General features: G+C 47.6%; 1 protein-coding gene across 3 annotated transcripts in view; it reads left to right on the top strand.

Moving 5' to 3' along the window:
• Nucleotides 1-24,216, top strand: part of Znf185 (zinc finger protein 185 with LIM domain) — a 66,749-nt gene that overhangs the window by 18,027 nt on the left and 24,506 nt on the right. For 2 of the 3 annotated variants that reach the window (XM_078034098.1, XM_021735393.3), the window contains exons 9-18: nucleotides 484-567; nucleotides 909-950; nucleotides 2,366-2,449; nucleotides 2,913-3,002; nucleotides 7,754-7,840; nucleotides 9,459-9,560; nucleotides 13,024-13,119; nucleotides 13,878-13,967; nucleotides 18,772-18,969; nucleotides 23,007-23,117. In XM_078034098.1, coding sequence (XP_077890224.1) covers nucleotides 484-567; nucleotides 909-950; nucleotides 2,366-2,449; nucleotides 2,913-3,002; nucleotides 7,754-7,840; nucleotides 9,459-9,560; nucleotides 13,024-13,119; nucleotides 13,878-13,967; nucleotides 18,772-18,969; nucleotides 23,007-23,117 — 984 coding nt within the window. The remainder of the gene's footprint in view (nucleotides 1-483; nucleotides 568-908; nucleotides 951-2,365; nucleotides 2,450-2,912; nucleotides 3,003-7,753; nucleotides 7,841-9,458; nucleotides 9,561-13,023; nucleotides 13,120-13,877; nucleotides 13,968-18,771; nucleotides 18,970-23,006; nucleotides 23,118-24,216) is intronic. The other variant, XM_078034099.1, reaches the window with a different exon arrangement.

Raw genomic sequence — 24,216 nt, 5'->3', positions numbered from 1 at the left:
AAAGTCCTCTTGCTGAAGGTTCTGAAAGATGGGCAGCCATAAAGGCATGAGTCCTCAGGCCTGGGGAGTGCAGCTCAAAGAACCAGGAGTTCTGAAGCTGCCTAGTATTAAATGCCTGCTCTTCCACCTGCTAGGTGTGTACTCTTGGGCAAGTAACTAGATCTGTCTAGCCTCAGTTTCCTCATCTGGAAATCATGGTAGGATATTAGCACCTTCTTTCCCGAGTTAGGAAGATTAATGAGCAAATATGGTGATGTCAGCATCGAGGGCAGGGCTGGGCACACAGTGTGTGCTCAGTAAACATAGCTGTCCTTCCCTCAGTTTCCATGTTTCCTTTGAATAGTCTTTGTAGCATATGCTACATTGGCTTCTCCTCACCTCTCTGGGGTGGTTCCTAGTCATCTTGAGGACATCCCTGGTTAGGCTGGCAGAGTGTGTACAGCTTGATACCCATCAGTTGTCCCCCACCCCATGTTGCCCCAGATCAGAGGCTGCAAGCAGTGTGGTGAGGAAGACAGCTCCCAGGGAGCATTCCTACGTCCTGTCAGCAGTCAAGAAGAGCACTGGGTGAGTTGCACATCAGGGAACTCAGCAGGGCAGGAGGCCTGGTCTCTGAGCCTGGCATGGCCGCCAACTGGCTCCATGTTGTGGAATAGTTCCCCTCTTCTCAGGGTACCTTGGCCTGGTGAAAGGGTGAATTGAAAGAATACTCCCAAGGGCCCTCCTAGCTAGACTTTCTCAGATTCATATGTATTTTCTAAAGAAACTGGGGGGTTTGGCTGCTGCCATAAGGGCAGGTGAGGTGCTGGGAATAGGAGAGAGTCTCAAGACTCTCTAGAATAGAGTGATTGAGTTGTCTTCTGTCCATAGGCTCTGACCAATATGTCACCTTTCTGATTCCTTTCCAGAAGTCCTACCCAGGAGACTCAGGCCCCTTTTATTGCAAAAAGGTAAGTTTCATCCAAGGAAGCCTTGGAAGCCTGTTGCTGGCCACAGAGAAAGCCTCCTTTCAGCAGGAATATAGGGAGAGGGGAGGTAAGGGTGGGGGACTGCTGTTACCAAGCAGAGATGTGAGAGGCCTCAGGCTTCTGTCCAGAGGCCAGGCAAACACCTTATTGACTGTGGAGGCACATGTGGTCCTAGTAGCCAGTTCTGTGAAGGCAGCAACCTGGCTTATGGGTGAGTTCTTTCATTTGCCAATAGCTAATGACTCCTAAGATGGAGCTATAGTATTTGTGAGGTCCTCTGAGGATTTGAAGTCAAACTACCTAAAGATTACAAAGGAGCTGTTCCCTTCACCTCCTTTCCAGAGTTTTGTGACTCAGAATTCCTGGCTTCCCAGCCCTTGGAGGGGCCCTGGCTCCCTCCTTCAGTTGACCCCAGGAAGAGTTCTTTGCTCTCACCCAGGATCAGGGCCACAAGGAAAAATTCCATGGGAGGTGATTATGACATTGGAGATGGGTCCTAAAGGAGAAACCGAATGGTCAGGATGTCAGATTATCTGGACAGTCCAGCTGAGTGGGGAGAAAAAATATTGGAGGGAGGGTAGGGAAGAAACTTATGGAAAGTTGAATTTTAGGTATCTTTGGTTGAGTGGACAGAGAAAGCATTCAAGATAAGGTGGTATGACAAGCTGAGAACTGACAACAAGGAAGAGCCAGTATGCCAAGTGCAAAGCTGTTCCCACCCTCTGCTCACTGTGTTGAATGACCAGAAAGGCTTACTGGAATGCAGTGAGCAGGGAGTGGTAGCAACACAAAGGACATGACATAATGGCATGTTCTTGCTGGCTGTATTAGTTTCCTATGGCTGCTGTAACAAAGTACCACAAACTAGCTGTCTTGAAATGCCAAAATAGCTTCTCTCATAGTTCCAGAGACTAGTCTCTGATATCAAAGTGTTGACAGGGTTGATTTTTTTCTCTGGAGCTGCTGAAAGAGAAGCTTCTGGTGGCTGCTGACAGTCCCTGCATGACTTAGATTGTACCTGCTTCACTCAGGTCTGTGCCTGTATTCACATGGCCTTCTTTTTTGTGTCTGGGTCCAGAGTTTTCTTGTCTTAGAAGAACATTCGTCATTGGATTTACAACCCACCCTAACTCAATGTGACCTCATCTTACCTTGATTACATCTCCAAAGACCCTTTTCCCAATGATAGTCACAAATTCCAGGGCACATGAATTTGGGGAGAATACTATTCAACCTCATATGCTGTCCTTATCTTGAGCTGGAATGGTTGAGACCTCAACCCTGAACCACCTCATCATCATCTCAATTGGACATCACTGAAAGCATGTCCTTCAAAGGCCAGCAAACTCCAGGACAGTCAAGAAAACCATAAGCACAACTTTTCCTCTTGTCCACAGGGTTGAGGTGATAGATGAGGATGGGCCTTCTGAGAGGAGCCAGGAGCCACCTGCTCTATCAAGACCTACTCCTGGATTGAGCAGGTAATGAATCACTAGTCTCTCTCTGGGGATGATCACTGCTGGGCCTGCCTGCCTCTCAGTAACTGGAGAATCTCTGTCAGGCCACTTCCCTCTGGCCCCCAGGGTCACTGTCCCCAGGTGCCCAGTGGCAGGATGGGGTGCAGAAATCAGTAAGGGCTCATCTGGTTGAATGTCCCAGGATTTAAAAGAGCAAAACAGTGTGGCCTCCAGGGAGAGTGAGCTTGGCTCTTGTCTGTTTAGTATTTATCTGTGTCACCTTAACCCTTGCACTGCTGAGCCTGGTGGTGGCAAAATGTCCTGAGAAAAAGTATCATCTTTAGGGTTTAAAAAGGCCAGGTACTGTGGCCATAGTTTTCCATTATTAAGCATGCTCATGGCATGCCTATAAGTTGGCCAAGTTCAAACTGCCCAGGAAGGAGGCTCCGCAGTCCCCAGTGCTGCTCACAGCTGCCTTCTTTGCCAGTGCGGATGGAGGCAGAACCCAAGTGTCTCGGGCGATTTGGATCAAGCGCATGCCGAGTGTACCTAGCCCCTCCGGGAGCCAGGAGCCCAGGTGGGTGCCAAGAGCTGTGAGCTGGTCAGATGGTTTCTCACTAGCCTGGCCAGCTGGGCCTGCCAACCAGGGAGGGTCCAGCAAATGGTGTGACAGGGCAGATGCAGTCTGAGTCCTGCTGATCTCACTCCAGGTGGGGCTGTGATTGCCCTGATTTCTGAGTCCCAAGTGTCCAGGGAGATAATGGTGCTCTCTTGTCTGTGGATGAGGAACAATCAATACCTCCTTGTACTTCTCACTGAATGGTGCTGAGTCCCACAGAGAGCACCACTGCCCTGTTGTTGCTGTTGTTAAAAGCACCTGCCTGGATGGACAGCTTTGCCCAAATTCAGGTCTGCTAAGAGATGCACCTCTATGCCACCTTGAAAGACCTCTGAAGCCAGAAGGGGAGAGCATCTGTCCCAGGTCACTTCCTGGGCCCCTAGGGTCTATTCCAGCTCTCCTAATTCCATTGTAATCCCCCAACTCGAGCTCCATAATGATTTGTAGACATGTGACCACTATCACCTTGACCCTCTCTGTTGTTTAACTGTCCCCATAAGAATTTCTATCCATCAGAACCTTTGAGGATTTGGAAAGGAAGATTTCAGAGCTCTTTATGAAGCAGTATCTAGAGGTCTAGAGGATTTGGTGATTAGATGGATATGGGAGTGGGGTAGGGATAGCACAGCAAAGTACCACAAACTGGGTACTTTAAACAACAGAGTTGTTCTGGAGGCAGGAAGTCTAAGATCAGTGTGTGGGTAAGGTATTTTATTTCTCCTGAAGCCTCTCTCCTTGGTTTGTAGATGGTCATTTTCTTCCTGTGTGCTGTGTTCTTATGAGGGCACCAATTTCACTGCATTAGGGCCCACTGTAGTGACTTCAGTTTAATCACCTCTTTAAAAACCCTGTCTCTGGGGGCTGAGGTTGTGGCTCAGTGGTAGAAGAATTCACCTAGCACATGCAAGGCCCTTGGTTCAATCCTCAGCAGCATATAAAAATAAATAAACAAAATAAAGGTATTGTGTCCAACTACAACTAAAAAACAAATATTAAAAAATCCCTGTCTCTGAAAACAGTCACCTTCTGAGGCAGTGGAGATTTAGGAATTAAACATGAATTTTCAGGGACAAAGGTAATGAGTGGTTTCAGATGCTTTTTAAGAGATAATGTAGGTAGAGAATTAGATTGCACTGCATTGTGGATCTGAGAATCATTTTTACATTTATTCCATGAGATTCCTTTCGGTGTTTAATACCCATCATCTGGCTGACACAGAAAGATGGCTGTCTTATTTGCTATGACTGCTAAAAAATAGTATCACAATTGAATTAGAAAAGCACTCTGAAGTTTAGGGTTGGAGAGATAGATGAAAGGCCTGCTGTGCTCAGCCTGGAAACAAACTAACTCAGGCAGCTGGCCACCCATCTTTACAACTCTAAAGAATTGTTATGGGTACAGAGAGCAAAGTCATCTTGCTGGAGTGGCCCTCTGAAACGAAGCAGATCATGGAACATCCTAGACACTTGAGGTATCTCACAAGGGGACAGGTTCCCTCAGGAAGGAAGGGAACCCCTCATCAGAAGTGTGCAGTAGGGTTCAAGACAGGTCCACACTCCTAGTAGAAGGCTTACTTAGTGTGATGCTTCTGTTAGTTCCACACTCAGATTCTGCAGTCTCAAAATATTTGAGACACCTTCCAGTTGCTTCCATGTGAGCTTCTGGCTTGTCCTGAATCTAAGGAACCTTATTACCTGACCCCACTCCATCAGGACTGCACTGGGCCAGGCAACCACCGTCAGTTCCCCCATGCTTAGTTCCCGTGCCCTTATCTAAGAAGCCCATTAGGAGCAGTGACTTAACCAAACTTTGGGTCCTGAAACATCCCCAGAAAAGGCTGGATTTTGGCAGAGTTGGTTAGGGGGTGATTATAGCCTTGTCCCTAGCCACAGCCTCCCCAGACTTGGCCTTGTCCTGTGTGCCTTGGCTATAATCTATAGGTCAGTGTCTCATGCCTCATTCCTCCTGCCTATCTGTGAACTGAGCTCACTTAGCTACCCTCTATGGCACACACTGGCCCTGCATGAGCACCACTTTTTGATCCTCCCAAGCCTAGCTACTTTCCCCATCACTGCACTGGTCATGCTTCCTTGGCTCTGTGCCTCATCAGACTAGGGCAGGGCCTCCTGGGTCCTGGGCCTTGGCTGTGACATCATTGTGCTTTCTGGCAGAATAGCTGGGGTACCATTTGTAGGAGCATAGCTTCTGGCACAAGATATAACCCTGGTTTTGCCCCAGATTGGCAGTATGTCCTTGAGCAATTTCCTTAACTTCTCTGGGTCTCAGTTTCCTCATGTGTAAAACAGAGAGGACAGTAATACCCACTTCCCAAAGCTATCCCCAATACTAAGTGGAATAATGCCTATGAAATACAGATGCCTGGGTGCCAGTATCATTGTGTGCTCCTGATTATAGTTTGCTAATTTATGGGACCCTTCTTCAATATAGGAAGAGACCAATATTGCCACCTGCTGGCATCTGGAGGATATGCAACTAAGGGCAATGTAAAGGAGGACCCTTTCCCCACCCTCACCTAATACACACAGGAGCACAGGAGTCTCTTCTCTTCTGACAGATCGCTTTCCTTCACATTCCCGCAGGTGGCTAGGGCCACAGTGGATGTGCACTGATGGGTTTAGGGTTTTGATCTTCAGCCCTGTTGAAAACTTCAAACTGAAACAACTTGTGGCCAAGCGGCTGTGGAGGTGATGAGGCTGGTAGGGTGATGCAGGGGAGAGAAGCTGGAAGATCACTGTGTTCTTTTGCTGCCGCCACCAGAACACCATGCCAGATATTTAGCTTCTCCCAATTCTGGAGGCCAGAGGTCTAAGATCAATGTGCCAGCAGGGTTATGCTCCCTCTGCAGGTTCTGGTGTGTGGGTGGTGGGAGGGATGCCATCACCAGGCACCTGGAGAAGCTGAGGGAAGTGCAGAGCCCTGGTGAGACCAGGCTGGCCTAGAGCACCAACTGGCTGCTCAGAAGCCAACCACAACTTGTTTCAAACCCTGGGTAGTTTTTCTTGTCCAGTGGAGCCGAGCAAGGTCGGGCTTTGGTGAGTGTGGTGGTGAGGTGGAGCAGGAACAAGCCAGTGGTCTCTCCCTGAGAGACCCAGGACTCAGGTGTCCCACTGAGTGTGGCTGCTGCACACAGCCTTCTGGTGGGGAGAGCCAATGGGCTTTCTCATTCTCATTCTTGGACCTTCCCTGAGGTCCCTGACCATCCCACCTCCTAGATGGTTTCCTGGGGCTGTCAGAACAAAGTACTACATTCGGGGAGTGGGGTGTAAAAATTGTACCCATGTATTTTCTCCCAGACCCGAAGCTCCTCTCACCTCTCCTAGCTTCTGTTAGTCGCCAGCAACCCTTGGCTGGCAGCTGTATCCCTCCAATCTCTGCCTGCATCTTCACCTGGCTGCCTCTCCACTGTGTGTCTGTCTGGCTCCAAATTTCCTTCCTCTTATAAGGACACAGTCATTGGCTTAAGGCCCGCCCTACTCCAGTATGAACTCACTTTACCTTGATTACAACTGCAAAGACCCTATTTCCAAATAAGGATACCTTCATGGATATTAGGGCTTATGACTTAAATATAGCTTTTGGGGAGACACAGTTCAACCCCATAACAGCCCATCTAGAAGAGGTGCCATTTGAGCTGGACTTTAAGAAGACATTGCTCATGGAAGTGACACAGGAGGAAGAAAGTGTTGAGGCAGTGGTGCCAGCCTGGGCAAGAGACAAAGGGATATGGAAAAGTTGATACAGTCTGGAGTGACCCTTCATTCCTATTTCTTCTCTCACACAACCAGAAATGCCAATGAGAAAATATGTTTCACTTGCCTGTGACATTCTCAAGTCAGTCGTGTTCCTGTTGCTTGGCACTTAAATCTTCTGATTTAAATGAAGCTGTCAGGCCCTGTATGCTGTAATCATAAATTACATCATTGTTGATAATGATGTTACATTGTTATCATGGGAAGAGATGGGCAGAAATCAGAGCTGTCTACATATATTAGGCCCCCTTCTGGTTTTTATGGTGGGGAAAGCCCCTATCACTTGAAGTCCTTGATTTTCTGTTTCCCTTTGGTCATCTCCAGTGCTCCAGGCCCTGCTCAGGGTAGATACAGAGGGACGGAGAGATAAGTAGTCACTGACCAAGCCCACCGTAGGCTTCTGGTTTAGGTTGGTGCCAGAAACCAGGACCAACTCCAAGATTGGCTGAGATCCAGGCTTGCATCAAGTGAGGAACTATCTGTCTCCCTGACTTCATCCTGGCCACTCTAATTCCTCTTTCTCCTGGGACCCCTGAATAGCTTTTCTAAAATGTCAGTCTGATCATATAAACTCCCACCCTGTACTTCAAGCTGTCATCCCACAGCTTCCCTTTTCTAGACCAGATGTGATCTCATTTCTACTCAGAAGGTCTTTTGCTGTGCCTTAGGGAGGGCTGAGCTCAGATGGGGGTGGGAGACGGGGGAAAGACTACTTTGCTCCCCTTTCTCTGGGGCCTGCAGGTTAGTGGCCTGAGTTCAGTTGGAGAACCAAGAAGGTTCAAGGCCAAAGAGCAGATGAGAGCAAAAACAAAAGCGGGAGGGTGATGGGTCTGGTTGTTGCACTAGCACCAGAGGGACAACATCTTTGGACACTGACTCAGGTGGGAAAGGAGAGGCTTTCCCTAGTAGCACCTCTCAGATCTCTCCTTTGGCCCACAGCTCAAGAGGTGAGGAGATTGTCCGTCTGCAGATCATGACACCCAGGGCAGGACTCCGCCTGGTGGCTCCAGACCTGGAAGGCATCAGGTACAGAGGCCCTGCTGCTGTACTGTGTCCCTTTAAATCATTCTGGTGATGGGGCAGAGGGCCAGGATGCAAAGGATGAGCCTGGGGACTGATTCTGTCACTGTGGGAGTGACAGGTTGGTGGAAGATATGATCTGCTCCTATCTCATTCTTTCAATCAATAATTTTTCTAGAATGAGCACTTGGTCCTTGTGAGGCAATAGGCCTGGCTCTGGGATCCAGCTGTGACTGGGACCCCCTGGGCCAGAGTTGCTGAATTTCTTCCTGATGAGGGAGGAAGATGCAGACATGAGCAAGGTCACTCTGGTACTGACTGCACTGTATGTTATGAGCCCCCAAGACTGGCCAACTGTGCTGAGTGGGGACACTGGGTCTGTGCCACACCTTGAAGCCACTGAGGTAGTTCATTTGCCTGTGTGAAGGGGTACTGGGAATAGGTTGGGATCCTGGGTCAGCCTCCATAGCTCATGATGCCACAGTGTCCTGTGCTGGGGAGGAGGAGGTACAAGGGGACCACAACCAGCTGGGAACACAATGGGTTCAGCTCCTACCCTGGGGGAAGCAGGGCCAGACACCCAGGTGACAGGCAGGCTGGATCACAGGTATGGACACAGATGGGGAAGCAGCAGTCTCCTGCCCTGGAGGAAGCAGGGGACACTGGGAGTTGGGCCAGAGGGAAGCTGAAGTGGAGGCTCAGAGAGATCTAAGCAGAAAGACTGGGCCCCTGTCTTTTGTGAAGCCAAAGGTCTGAGGAGAGAGGTGGGTGTGTATACAGGAGGTAATCCCTTAATCTGTAGAGCAGCAGGGGCTGAGGGAAATCTTCCTGGAAGAAGTGATGACCAAGATAAATCTAAAGGGAATTATACATCCCTTTATTTTCCTTCTTGGTTCCTCTCTCTCTAACCCCATATACTCCCCTGTCCATTTTATTTTAGAGATATTTTCATTTCTACTACCCTCCCCTAGACTCAGGCCTCCACCATTTTTGGCCCAGTTATCTGCCACCATGTCCTACTGTCCCTCCCCAGACTGTCCTCCATATATCTACCTGGGTGACTTTTGGAGGTCATTATATCAAGGTGACAGTTTATGCCATGTGAGGAGAGCAGGAAACCCAGTAGGTGGTAGAATATGCAAAGCGGGGAGGAACACTGGGGACACCAATATTTAAGTGCAACATAGAAGATAAAGGTGAAGTAGATAAAGGGAGGTAGAAGGTGTCACAGGACCAAGGGAGTAGAGGAAGCAAGTAGGAGTGGCCCACTGGGTCAGTGGTACTGATGGTGGCCTGAGATAATGAAGGGACTGACTATTGGATTTGACAACATGGGGCTCCTCAATGAACTCAAAAGAGAACAGAGTGAGAATAAGTAAGCTAGGATCAGGCTTACAATGTGAAGAAATATAATCCAGAACTCTCAAATCAGACTGCCTGGGCTCAAATTCCTAGCTCTTCCTCTACTGTGGAATTTGGAGCAAGTTACTCGGGTTTCTGTGGCTCAGGTTGCTCATCTAGAAAGTGGGCATAGATGACAGCATTGCCCAAGGGTTGAGATAACTGTCCCCGCCAGAGTGTGGGTGGATAACAAGTGGCTAACTTATAACTGTTCCCTCCATAGGTCTTTCCAAGACCACAAAGACAAGGAGTCCCCCTGCTTCAGAGAGCTCAAGAGAGACTTGGCTGGTGAGACCTTCAAAGATCCCAGCACAGATTCTGAAAGGTAACTCATGGCAGGGAGCAGAGTCTTTATCCCCAGAATATGGAATCCACATCTTCATCCAGGTGAAGGTTGGTAGATGTTGCTGGCAGTAGGATTGACCTATCCTTGCTATCCCCCTGGGATAGTATAGGTCTTCAATGATTATCTGTTGAAAGGATGAATGAATGAGGCCTGGAGAGGGACAGACCCCTGCCAAGATCCCTGAGGTCACTGGTTGCAAAGCAGGACCAAATTCTAGGTTAGGCTAGCCCTATCCCAGCACTTGACCTTCACTGATTTCCTTCAATTCATCTAAAGCCACCATACTCACTATGCTTTTATTCCAGGAAAAAGCAGCCTTGTGAATGATCCATTCAAACCAAGGCCAGCAAGTTGTACAAAGGGAGGATGGGGGTTGGTTATCTAGAGGAGATGGTTGTGCATATTCATCCTATATCCCGCAGACCTAGCCTCCAAGTCAGACCAGGAGAGAATGGATCTGGTGAGCAATGGCTATAGATTGGGCATTTGCTAGCCAGAGTCTGGTAGCCAGGAACAGATTTGAACCCACAGATCTGCCTTCCCATTATGGAGCTCTGGAGCCCCTACTTAAGACTTTGAGCCATGGGAATAAGGGAAGGGTGTCCTGGATGGCTGGGGTAGCCTTATTTCTACCCCTTTTGGCTTATTAGCAGCCCAGAATGCCTTGTTCTTTGTCTGGTGGCCATCAGACCCCAAAATACCTGCCTCCTGAGTCTCTCTGTTGCCCTCCTGAGTCTCTACTGTTTCTTGGCCCCACTGATACTCATCAAGTTTTGAAGAAGTTTTGCTGTTAGAGTCTGCTTGGGCTTCTTTTTGTTGTGATCAGGCAACCAAGGTTCTGTTTCTGGTCCTTGAGACCCACTCTCAGGATATTGGAGTTCAATAAGGTTAAAGCCCAGTTAGAATTAGCAAACACTTCTCTTTGCATCACAGATCAAGTGCACAATTGAATGATGGAAATGTGGGATCAGGAGCCATGGGGTCCCCACCATAAGGCTTGGCTGGAGCAGACATCAGCTCAGAAATAGGAGGGTGAGGTGCTTGTAGGAGACATGTGTCCCTGGTGACAGGCCACACTCAAGTTGCCAGACTACTTGGGTTGCTGGGGTGAGGCACTGGTCACTTCCTGGAGCTCTTGTCTGCTGCTTTACCCATACTCCCTCCCTTCATCACATCCCTTGCCCTCATATTTTACATATTTCCTTTCATTTACCTATGCTCCTGCCTTGTTCCTTCACCTGCCCACTCCCTCTACTGGCTTGCAAGTTCCTCCAGAGCAAGCACAAGGCCTCACTCACATTTGGAGGTCCAGCCCTCACCAGGACTGGCCCTGGGCAGGTGGAATGAACATGTAGGGAATATAGAAGGGACAAACTAATTAATGAGTGACCAAATGATGGATGAATCCATGCCTTATTACTTCTTGGCTGAGCTGTGAGGACCAACTAGGAGGCCTTTTGATCCTACCATCTCCCTTTCCCAAAGAAGAAGAAGCTCCAAAGTCCCCCTTTCCTTACCAACTCTGCTCTGAGGGTCAATGAGAGGAAAAGCAGAAGCCCAGGTGAGACAAGCTAGGAGACAAAGTTGTCCAGGTTGGTTTTGGGTTGCTGGACCTGGGTAGAGTCAGAAGTCACTTTCTCAGATGATTTGGGGAGTGGCAAGGTTCCACCTGTCCCCAGGTGGTTCCAAACCAAGCATGAATCATCCTTGGGGCAAAGGCTAGGAATGTAGATATTGACACAAGTAGTTCAGTTCCAAACTGTACTAGAGTCCTTATGGGTCAGAACTGATGCTAGACAGTTGCAACTGTAAAATGTCTGTGTTCTCATGCAAATCTGGCCAGGAGGGGTCTCGGGAAGGATGCCCTGCAGGTTGCCTTCCCCAAACCCCTCCCAGTTGCCCCTACTTCCACAAGCCCACCAAAGGCCCCTTCTTCTAACTTAACTAGTTACAATGGGTTACTAGAGCCAGGTCCAGGAGCACAAGCCAATGTGGGAATAACACAGTAAGCCCAACCTCTGAAACCACTGTCTCTGAGTAGGTTCAGGAAAGGCCACTGTGCTGGGGACTCAGTTATTTGAACTACTACTAATGGGAAAAACTGCTACAGCCCTGCCTAAGCAGCTTGCATCTTTTTGCTGTCTGCAAAGGCAGCAGAAAGATCTTCTGAAAAAATAAATCAGATCACATTTTCCCCCTGCTTCAACCTCCCAGTGGCTCCCCACTTCCTTTGGAATAAAGTCCAAACCCCTTTTCCTGGTCCAAAGGAAAAGGGGTTTGGACTTTATTTTGGCCCCCATCAGCATTGCCTCCTTCCCTCTCCCACAGTGGCACACACTGATTTGATCTGTTGTTGGCAACCATAGAAGGTTTCTGCTCCAATGTGATTGAGTCTGGTTCTGGGTTGCTTTGTCTTTGAATATCCATCTGTATCATCCTTCCTGCTTATGTATCTTCATAAAAGGAAGTCTTTGCTTTCTAGTTTCTTTAAAGAAAGAAAAACCTCAGCAGGGTATGGTGGTACAAGCCTGTAATCCTAGCAACTCAGGAGGCTGGGGCAGGAGGATCACAAATTGGGGGCCATCCTGGGAAACAGCCAGGACCCATCTCACAATAGAAAATAAAAGGGGCTGAGGATGTGGCTCACTGATAAAGCACCCCTGGGTTCAATCCCCAGTACGAAAAAATAAAAATAAATTTAAAAAGCTAAACTTCAAGGTAATTTGCAAAATATTCTGAAGAATCTCCTAGATTTTTTAGGATATTTAGCCCAGTTTTTTAGCTGCTTATTTATACTTGGTTTGACATTGATTTTTAGAAAACTCCTTTACTATCTTTCCAAAGTACAGGTTGTTTCTCCTGGAACTACCCTTCTTTTCCATTCATTTTCATAAGTTTACTCAACAACTGAATTTGGTGATTGTGGTTGCAAGTACAATTGGCATAAACAGGCTGGGGAACAAACATGAAGGACTCATTATGTTACCACCCAAATGGAGGTTTTGGGCTTGTGTGGGTGATGGGGTGCCCTATGAATATCTTTTCTTCCATTTTATGGAGACAGAAAATGTGGCTTAACACTGGGAAGCCTGGGTAAAGGAGAGCCACTAAATCTCCATCAACTGGGTGGATACAGATGGGCTGCTTTTTATAAGCAGCCCCAAGAACAAAAATGTGTTAGCATGTGTTATGGCCCAGGTATTATTATGTGAACGTGAATTCACTTACTCTTCTAAGAACATCTATGAGGCAGATAGGATTATCATTCCTATTTCACCAATGATAAAACTAAAGCCCAAAGAGGTCAGGTAATTGTCATGCCTGTCCAGCTGCCTTGGGATATAAGCTAATATTGAGACCTAAGCATCCATTTGAGCAAATCCACACTCCCCATCATCTGTTGGGGTCCTGAACCTGGACCAGGCATGACCTCCTTCAACAGGGAGGGCTCTGCTGCTACCTTCACCCCTTTTCTGGACGATCAAGATGTGGATGATGCCATCTCTCATTCCTGCAAGCCTGGACCAGTAGCTATCAGGTAAGGGTGTGGTGACTTCCTCAGTGACCAGTCCTATTGCCAGACACAGTACTCAGAGCCTAACCTAAGTTCCAGTGCCCCAAGATCCCCTCAAACTTCTCAGCTCTATGTCACCTTACATCAAGTGTCACAGGACAGGGTGTCAAAAGAAGGGGCCAGGGGCTGGGGATGTGGCTCAAGTGGTAGTGCGCTTGCCTGGCATGCGTGAGGCACTGGGTTCGATTTTCAGCACCACATAAAAATAAAAATAAAGATATAGTGTCTACCTAAAACTAAAAAATAAAAGAAAAGAAAAGAAGGGCCCAACTTGGAACTATACACACTCACTAGGGACAGTGGGAGAAGAGAAACAGGGGTAAGTCTGTTGGCCCAGACATTTCAGCACCAAACTTTATGGGCCCTGAGGTGGCAGGGGACCAGAGACAGAATGGAGGGCATCAGAAAGCCCAGATTAGAAACAGATCCTGATAAGAGGTCTCAGTGCACCTCTCCTCTAGGGACTGCTAACTGATCCAGCAAGCAGGAATCAGGAAGAAGAATCTCAGGGACAATCAGCTAGCACTAGAGGCCGCAGTCCCAAGAGCACATAGCGTGTGGTTGGGAAGGACAAATGGTTCCAGGGACATAACTGAGAGGCCAGCCTTTACTGGCAGATAGTTTCCTTTTCCTGTTAGAAGGTATCTGGGAAATGGGAAGATCTGGGCCCCCAGCTTCCTTTGATCTGAGCTTCAGCAGGACCATGTGCTTCCTTCCCTCAGCTCCAGTACCACTTTGGCCTCTGCTGTCCTGGATGATAGGAAGAGTGACAGCACAGCAGACCTGGAAGAAACAAAGACAGACCCTAAGGGGTAAGGTATTAGTAGACAGTGGTAAGTTTCTGGGGTAGAGACAAGTAGCTCGAGTATCCTTTGGGTAGGAAGCCAAAGCCATCTAGGCTTGTGCGCTGGCCCAAGGCACATGGCAAGGACAAAAGTACCAGCTTGGACCATCTGGCTTCTGCCTCTGGGGACAGAGCTTTTTGCTAAGCCCTGTTTCTTCTAGCCTGGTAGTAGAGGTACTCTATAATCAGGAAGGATCACTCTTCCAGTCATCAACCACTGGGATGGTACCTACCCTTTGATGCAGGTTGGAGCACCCACACAAATCAGAATGTCTCTGCTTTCAAGGACTCTTAGGCTGTGTGTGGGTGAGAACAAAGCCTGGCCCACATTGGAAGAACACATCATGCTAGAGCAGGGAAAAGTTGGTACAGCTTCATGGGGATGTGGTTTCTGAGTTGTATCTTGAAAGGTATAGGAGTCCTCAAGCTGAGGGAATAGATTATACAAAGTGCTCAAAAGAACCTGGTGTTTCCCGGGCACTGCACAGAGCTAATTGTGGCCAATAATGAGACTGTATGGGGGAGTGGTGGAAGAGGAAGCTTGCTTAAGTAGGAGGGCTGATTGGCCTTTTGTTCCATGCAACAGCAACTTAAATTTGGGACACCAACTGTGTGCACAGCCATGTATTCATGGTGTTTCATACAATACTCCCTAGTCTCACAAGGTTTTAGTGAAGAGCAAGGACTCAGAACCTAGGTCTCTAAGCCCCATGGGAAGGTCAGTGCTCTGAAGAAAAGAGCCAGGGTGCTGAGATAGAAAGAGGTGGCATTGAGGAGAGCTAGTACTTAGGTGGGTGAAGGGTGGAAATTCAGGCACACAAAGACAAGGGAACCAACTCTATAGAGGGGAGACAGGAGCTGCAGATGAAGAACTGCAAACCTGATAACATAGTGGTGGGAATGTGCTTACCATGTTCCAAAGTCTAGAGTGGAGCCAAAGCAGTGATGGGGACTGCAGATGGATAGGGCCTTGATTAACCATACATAATAAGGAGATATACTCTTCTTTCAAGTTTTAAGTCAAAGAGGAGCCTTGTGTGATCTAGGTGTTTAACGATGAATGCACATTTACATTTTCATATTGCACTGCAGTTGCTTTTAAACTTAAACAAGAAGGGGGGCTGTGCAGCAGATCTCTAAAGTATGAAGCCTTATGTGCCTTTTTTTCTGTTTAAAATTCCACTGACAATTAACAATGAGGGTGAGAACAGTAGCTAACAATTACAGTGTGGTATGCTTACACTTGCATGAGATGGATAAGATGGGGAAACAAGCAGAGAAAGGTTAAATGTCTTATCCAAGGCCTTACAAGTGGCAGAACTGAGTCCCAAAGAGGAGGCTCAAAGAAAAACTTCAGGAGAAAACTACAAATTTATGAATTATGTTTGGAGCAAATACTCACAACCCAGAAATAGTAACTTGCAGGTGTTCATGTGTAAAGAACATTGTGTGGTTTCATCTAATGTTCTCCAAACCCTGCAAAACATCAGATTTCTGATTATATAAGTTGACAGAGGAGGAAACCAAGAGATAAACTCCTGTAAGGAGCAGAGCTGGAAATAAAAGTCAAGAGCTGGCCAACTCTAGTGCCTAGGGTCAGAAGTACTTTCCTCTGATGTGTAAGTTTGCAAAGTCAACACAATGTTTGTTGATGAATGTTTCACAACTTTGGTTGCATTTGAGCATTATCTGGGAAGAGTTTAAAAACAAAGGTCTTCCTGAGCTCCAGGTGTATGTTTGGGTGTGTTTTTTCTGGGGTGAACCTCTGCCATTGCGTGTCTCTTTCTCTCTCTCTCTCTCTCTCTCTCTCTCTCTGAGTATGGAACCCAAGATCTCATGCATGCTAGGAAAGTCTCCACCAGTGAGGTCCTCTCCAGCACTAACTGTTCTCTTTTTAAAAGCCCCAGCCTCTCCTGTGTTTATTGTCTTCTTCAGTCTTGGTTAAGAAGCATTCTTCCAGCAGGGCCGGGGGCCTAGTGGTTCAGAAGGAGGGGCATCCCCAGACCTCCCGACTCCCGTTTGGCTGCCATGATTGAGGCTGGGTGGTACTAGGTACTGGGTTCTAAAGGGCACAGACCAGGTGCGTTGCTCAACATCCTACAGGGCACCCTACAGCGCCCAAGCCCGCAACGCACAGGGCAGAATTATCCGGCCCAAACGTTAATACCGCTGAGCTTGACGACCCTGCTCGGGTGCGTCATGGCGTCTTTGGGAACAGAACTTTAGGAGGAGTCCAGAGGCCCGCTCAGGCTACAGACTCCCAGACCAGAGCAGCGGACGCTGAAGCGGGGCCCGCGGAGCGGGAAGCCGCAATAAGAGTGTGCCCGCGCATGCGCGCGCCGCGGCACTTGGGCGCTCGCGGTCGGGCAGGCTTGGACCACGGCGAGTGCGCCTGCGCACGCCGCCATTTCCTGCAGCCGCCGGCCGGGAGCCGAGGTGGCCGCCGGGAAGCGCGCCCCTCGGCCGGGCGAAATGGCCGCCAGGGCGAGGCGGGCCTCGGCGGGCCTCGGCGGGACTGGTCCCGAGGCCGCGCCCTTGCTGGCCGCGAGGTGGCGCTCGAGGATCGCGGATGGGCCTGGTCGTCCGGCTGGGGCTGTGCCCGCCCTTCCCCCACCCCAAGGCCCCGCGGGTAGAGGTGGCCTCAGCAGGCTGGTCTTGGGGTGGCCGCGTGTGCACGGCTGAGGGGCGCAGGGGACCGTCGCCTCCGGACACTGCACTGTGGGCTGCGGAGGGCAGGGGGCGGCGGGGCGGGGGGGTCCGTCCAGCCACCAGAGCCCTGGGGCTGGGGCACCAGCTTGGGTGCGCTGTGGCCCTCAGTGGTTAGCGTTGCCTGCGGGAGATTCAAACCAAGCAAGCCCCTGCCCCTCTGAGAGCTCTCACCCTAGTCTTTCTATTAACCTAGTGAGTTCCACAAAGCAATGCCTGTGCCTCTCAGTGGTTATGGACTTAGTTCCCTTTGAATTTGATGATGAAGCACAAAGTTATTTCAACAAAGTTATCCGAAACTTTAGGAACTTTACCCTATCCCAACTAGGTTCTGCTCCATCACACATATACGGAGAATCCGTATAGTACAATAGGTTGACAGCATGGACTCTGGTGCTTGAGTTTAAATCACAGCTGTCACTTACTAGCTCTGTGGCCTTGGGCGTATCACTCATCTCTGGGCCTCAGTTTCCTTAAGTGTAGAATAGTAGTAGTAATAACTTTTACTATATAGGGTTGTTGTGAAGGTTAAATGAGTGTATATGTAAAACATGTAAGATTTCTTGGCACGAAGTATTTTATAGATGTAATATTTCTTGGCATAAACTACTGGATAAATGTCAGATGCTGGTTATCTGATAAAAACTTCAAGCTAAATGAAGTACCTTCAGGGGATAGCTCCTTCAGCCAAAACTATTCAAGGATCCTGGGAAAGCTGTTCTCTTTTTCACATGACCAGCTTTATTGGCCTGATTTCATTTCACAAGACATTGTATCTCATTTCCTTCCTTCTGAAATTTTGATATCAGACTTTACAACTAAAACAGATGCTGTTTTCCTCTTTGTTATTGCTTAAGTGTGGGCTTTTCAAATTTATGTTTTTCCTACTTGAGGAGCAGGGGAATTTTAGGAACATTCACTTACTGCTGTCAACTGTTGTCAACCAGTGGAGGAATCTAGTGGAGGTCTTACAAGAGTAGAAAAGGACATTGTCTTTTCTATAAAGACTTTGGTTGTTTTAGGAATTGGTCGTTGATGTATTATGTAACTGGATCTATGATGTTACATTTCTCAACAAGTCTTCCTGGGAGTATTCAACCAAGATTTCCATTTCACAACCTATATGAGGTACATCTGTTAAAATCATAGAGACCCTGCTACCAAGGCCTAAGATGAAGGCTTATTCTTCCATTTGTTCCTTTGTTGCACTGGAACCCAAATTACTCTTTGTGGAGAATCTTGGCTCCATTTACCAACTTGGTGAGGACAGCCTCTATCACCATACTAGTTCTACAAAGGACTCTACACTGCTTAGTGCAGCTGGAGGTGGAAATTGATTTTATGTCCCTATTGGGAAATTGTTGTAACTCTCCACATAAGTTTTAAGAATTGCATTATTTTCAAGGTATGCTCCCTGAAAACCATATCCATCACTCCCATTGGTATTCCAGCTTGAATTTACAGAGCCTGATTTTATAGAATTAATGTCCATAAATAAAGAGTCCCAAGGATGGTGTAAATTGGTAGTATGTCCCTATCTTGGGGTTTCCCCCAGCAGTTATTAGAAGCAGACTGATGATACTTAAAAGTTGTGTTTAGGGTGACCCAAAATTCAGGTGATGCTGAATATTTGAATGCTGGGCTCATGCTGTGAGTTACCCAATGCTGTTTTTGCCCCTGGCCGAATAATTCCTGGAAGCAGTACCTTGCACCTTGGGGCAGGAATGATGATGGAAGGAGTGTGCAAGTGGAGCCTTGGCTCACTTTTTTTTTCCATTATTTTTTTACCTGCCCTTCAAAATCTGCTGCCTGGGACATCTGGTGAGACAACCCCCTGTTGCAGGATTGGCTTTATTTATTACACATTAGAGGCTGACTTTTAGTGACAAGGAAGCAGGGGTGCTGAGGTCCTGTGGAGGAGGATGCCGCCCACTCCCTTAAGATGTTTTTTTCTGGCTCCTCTGTGTTCTTCTCTCAAGGACATGAGCCCCTCCATGCCCAGCAGATGTGACAGCCAGCGTGCAGAGGGTGAGCACTCCCTTCATAGTGTGTTCATTCTTCCTCAGCATCTCAGCGGCTTATGAAGAGAAGAATGTGGCCACCAAAGTCTGTGAGGTCTTGCAGGAGACGCCTGAAGTCCTGGGGGTTGGCCAAGGAGACCCAGCTGCACCCACTCCACAACCTGTAGATCTCAGCATCCTAGAGTGGCAGAATACCCCTGCTGCACCTGAGCAGCTTGTTGAACTGGAGAGCTCTGCCAGCAGGTAAGGTCTAAACTCCACTGGGCTCCTGCTGTCTGCAGCCAGGGCTTTATAGGGGGCATCAAGGCAAGACAAACACACAAACTAAACAGGTCTGTTAACCCAATGCAGGTGTGAGTGGTTAGGAACCACAGTGAAGCAGACCACAAATAACCATCCCAGGGGTAGGTCTCCAAAGGTTTCAACTTGGAACAATAATAGCAAATTCATTGGACGAAGCCCAGCACAGAGAGCCATGTAATCTCATATCCAGTTAGAGCCTAAAAACCTGTTTTGGGGTCAGTATTCAGGGTACTTTTGCCATTCAAGGACTTAAAAGATCTCAGGAACATATGTCCTGCTGTGTATGGGACTCACTGCCAGAAGTAAAGGCTACAAGTTTGATGACAGCTTTCATTACCATCATCACCAGAATAACCATACATAGGACAATAACTCACTTCCATGGTGATGACCTAGGGTTGTGCACTAATTGCAAAACGCTAGTAATACTAAACCAAAGAAATAGAGTCTGTGAATTTTCTGAGACACAAGATGGGCCAGTAAGGAGCAGGACACCAGGGATCACTCAGCACCATTGCTATGCTTTCTTGTAAGTAGCTCACATTTCCCAAAGGGGTAGTTTTCTGGCTCCTGGCCTCAGTAAAGCAGTGCCTGTTGACACCAAATCACAATATTTCCAGCTTCGAAACCTAGATAGCTTAAACAATATTTTTTCACATTGGAAAATTAGCTCTCTGTTTTTTAAACTATGTTTTTGTAAGAAATCTGCTAATTAATTGCCCACTAGCTGGGCACAATAGCATACACCTGTAATCCAAGCAGCTTAGGAGGCTGAGGAAGCAGCATTACAAGTTCAAAGCCAGCCTTACTAACTTTGCAAGGCCCTAAGCCACCTAGCAAGACCCTGTCTCTAAATGAAATATATAAAGGACACAGGATATGGATCAGTGTTTAAGCACATATTCTGTCTATTTTCATTTATAAAAATACGAGGAAATTAGAAGTTATTGGATCAGACAAGTGTGGTCTCAGAAAGGGCTTCACAGCTGACAGATCAAGATTAGCAAGACAGAGAGCAAGAGAGAATGTCATGATTTGATGACATTCTTCCCATTCCTGCCAGGTAATCTTTATCTCCATCTCTGGATAGAATTTTCTGTCCCTCACATTCATCATTCCTAGGAACCCACCATTGGCTCCAGATCCATCATTATATGTAGTAGAGGTTTCTGATCCAAGGCAAGACTTACCTTATTTTCAAGATTGCTCATTTCTTATGTATTGTGTCTTAAGCATGTCTTATGCATTTCCTGTCCCCTTACCTGATTTTGAACTACTTCTTGCTCTGACCCATCTCAGTTCTAGGAAGTGGCCAACAGGAATTAGAACCCAACAGAGACCAGAGACTGCACTCTTAATTACCATGATATTCATACCACCTATCTATTCATGATAATCCCAGAAAAGAAAAAAATCCAGTACAGTCACAGGGAGGGGTGCAAGCAAAATACATCATATCCACGATGGTCAGACAAGGATTTTCTGTTGTGGGAATAATTCAACTAAGACCTGAAGGAGTTTACTTTTCAAAGATCTTGGGAGAAAGCAACATGGGCAGAGAAGAAAGGGAAGAAGGCCTGAAAGTTGGTAGGAAGTTATGTTAGCAGGGGCAGGAGCTGGGCTTTGTGGGGTCTTGTAGGCTAGAGAGAAGAGGCTGTTGGTGGGGGGGATGTGGGATGTTTTCTAGGAGCACTGGAGGGCCCATGCTGCTAACAGTGTAGTTCTAGAGGACTCCAAATGGAGGTGGTTTTTTTTCTTTCTTTTTTTTTTTTTTGGCCTTGCCCTTTCAGTTCTGCTATCCCCTCAGCTATTCCCCAGACATGGATCACAGCATACCAGAAACTTGCTAATTGTTTAGTCAGTGGAGGATCTTATTTACCCTTGTAAGCAATTCGTTTTTCTTTAGCTCTGCATTTTATTCCTCATCTGTCTTTCCAGGTTCCCATAAGAACTCCTTTTTACATCCAGTGCACTTCATCTAGTCTCTGTGGTGCATTCCTGCATCACAGGGTGATGTAGGAATAGGTGCAGTGTGGTTGGGTGCATTGAGATGGGGTGTCTTACACTATCCATGGTGGGAGAGTAGGCCTTCACTTGTTATCTATAAAGCCATGATAAGTTTCGTACACCTAGGAAACTACATCTGGAGCTTCAGTTGCACATGACATTTTGATAGTGTAAGACAAAAAGCTAGGTAGGTGATACGTCATGATTGTTCTAATTCCTACCCCCTGTTATACTAGTTGAGATCTCAGGCCCTGGATTCTCTGGCAAGGGTGTTGTACCCCAGATTGTGGGCCAGGTGGTTGCAGCCATATCCATAGCACAGTGTGATTGGCAGTATGTTGCAGTGAAGCTCAAATCAGGCCAGGACAGTGAGTATCATGTACACACCATGGCCAGAGGCTGCTACAGGATGAGCTGGAAGAAAAAAATAGGTAATCACTGGTGGTGCCTAACAGAATGTCTTGAATTGCAGTGGGCATTTGTGCTGACTTTGGGTATGGGACTTGTGCCATGGGGGTAAACAGAGTGAGAGCCAATAGGGGCCTTTCCAAAGAAGGGCCTTGTGAGCTGCCTTGGGGGTGAGATTCCCAAACAAGGCTGGTGTTGCAGCCAAGGTGTGAAAGTTCAAAAAGCCATCAGATCTGTCAGTTTCCTGTCTCTGCTAATGGTAAAATGAGGTGTACCTGACTTTCTTACTCATCAACATCTATTCATTTGGCCTTCTGCCCCTTGATTTCATGTACTCCTGAGAGTCCTCTGCAGGATAGGGGAAGAGAAGCTGATGCTAGAAAATGGAGTGTCTCCTCTAGTAAGGAGGTGACTGGGCTTAGCCTTTGGGCTGGGTTTTGTCTTCCTCTTATGCTTCCTCCTGATTGTTGCATCCGTGGCAGCTGCATGAGTGAATCACATAGGTCAAAGCCCTTGGTAGTAGTTAGGAATTCAAAGTGGATATTGGAAGATCAGGGTCTTGCCACTGACTCACAGTGTGACCTGGGCCATGTCTCCACTTGCCGGGTTTCTGTTCTCACAACTAAAAAGCTCAGGGGTCACTCTAGTTAAACTGGGCTAATTGGGCTGCACAAAATAACCCCACAAGAGACACAAATACCTTTTTCTTTGGGGTTGCTGTGATGGCTCCTCTGACCTTAAGGGTCCGCAGAAAGAGAGAGAGCGAGAGCACATGCTGACCCCTTTTATTGAGGAGAAGCTATTCAAATGAGGCAAGGGGTCAGGTTTCAGGGGCTGAGTCTATCTTCATGATGGCCACTGTCAGCAGGTTGACTGACACCTGGGTAGGCCACACCCAAGGGCACAGTAAGAGGAGGGGACACACACAAGGCACTTCCATGGAAGATTCTATCCTAAACAGGGCAAGGGGTTATATTACAAAGGAACAGGTGAGCATAGCTTCACCCATGGGGCTGTAGCAAGACACACCCATTTCTGTGACTGAGCGCCTCAGCACCTAGCTGGGGAGTGTAACTCAGTCACCCGTAAGGTTGGCCTCCCACATCCACTCACTTTGCCTGGGGTTTGTCATATGCAAAATGAGAAGTTCTATTCATTGATCTCTCAGAAGCCTTCAGAAACAAATGATGAGTCAGGCATGCTGGTGCACACCTGTAATCCCAATCATTCGGGAGGCTGAGACAGGAGGATCACAAGTTCAAAGCCAGCTTCAGCAACTTAGCAAGGCCCTGACCAGTTTTATGAGGCCCTGGCTCAAAATAAAAACCAAAAAAAGGGGTGGAGATTAACTCAGTGGTAAAGTGCCCCTGGGTTCAATCCCCAAAAACAAAAACAAAACAAAACAGAAATGCAGAATATGAGTGATTTGCAGGTATTGTTTCAAAACTACCAGCATTCATTAAAACTTATTGAAGTGGGAGTTTGAGATTAGACCACATTTAGCTCAGGAAAATGTCATGTCTCTGTGTTGATATGCTCTCCCCTTCCTCCATCTATTTCAGGGTGAGAAGTCCTTCAAACTGCATGGTCACTGTTACTGTCACTGGTGCTTCTGAGCAACCTCATGTTTATATTCCAGCTCCCCCAGTTGAATTGGACTCCAGCTCAACCACGTAAGAAGGGATACCTAGCAACCTAGGAGATGCTTTCTGAACACAGGGGGTTCCCTATTTCTTCTTTAGAGGTAAAACACCCAGATTTTTTTCAGTGTTGCTTCCCCTGAAATGACTCCCCCAACTCCCAGCACTCGCCACTATATAAACTCCTACTGGTAGCCTGGACACAGTTATAGCATACCCACACCTTCTTCTCCCTAACCCAGTAAGAAGCTGAGATGGTACTTCCCAGGGATTAGTGGATACAGCCAGCAGAAAGACTCTTTCCAGAGGACCTTGATAACATGCCTGTGCAATTGGCGTGGGGTGGTCAATGAAGGCCTGTGAATGCCAGGTCTATGTCTGTTTCTCTCATGTGCCCTCTACCTTACCTTCATTTCTGGCTGCCTCTTAGCCTGCAGGAATAGATGACATTGCAGGGAGCTTATTGAGAGAGTTACATATGTGTCGAGTGGGGACCAAAGGGTTCTCTGCTAATATCAGGTCAGCAAGCTGAAATGTGCAGGATGGAAATGAGGGCCAAATTTGGGGCAATGCTGAGCCCAGCATGAAGCATAACTTGTTTCCAATGCTGCCGGAAACCTTCCCGAATAAGATGACTTCTTTGGCATCTGAAACTCCACAAGTGAGAAGGGAAAGGTGAGATTTGACATGGAGATTTTGTACTAGCTGAGTGCTTCCAGGAAGGGCACTGGCTGAAAAGGACTGACACTCTGCATTTAAGTCTTGGAGGATGTCCTGGATATGGGCAGAGAGGATAGAAAGCACAGCCCCAGAAAAGGGATTGAAAACCTGTTGGACTAAAGTGCAGAAGTCTGGGAAAAGGGTGGGGTCCTGAGATCTGAACAAAGAAGGTCATGTCACTGTTGATTGTAGGGAGCCTCATTCTAGAGCTCTTGGTCCAAACACAAGGTGAGATGAGACTTTTTAGCCCCAGTCCACAATAGTGTCAGCAGCCTAGCAGGTCTATCTGCTGCTGCCTTGGGAGTCTGGTGTATTGGGCGGGGAGCCTACCAGCACCTCTATGCTAGACCTTCATGAGCTTCTGCAGTTCCTTCAACCCAGCCTGGCTGGACTGACCTCCACCATGGGCCAG

This window comes from Ictidomys tridecemlineatus, chromosome X (assembly GCF_052094955.1).
Source record: "Ictidomys tridecemlineatus isolate mIctTri1 chromosome X, mIctTri1.hap1, whole genome shotgun sequence".
NCBI lineage: Eukaryota > Metazoa > Chordata > Mammalia > Rodentia > Sciuridae > Ictidomys > Ictidomys tridecemlineatus.
Note: the sequence above shows the minus strand (reverse complement) of the source record. Positions and strands in the feature narration are given on the sequence as shown.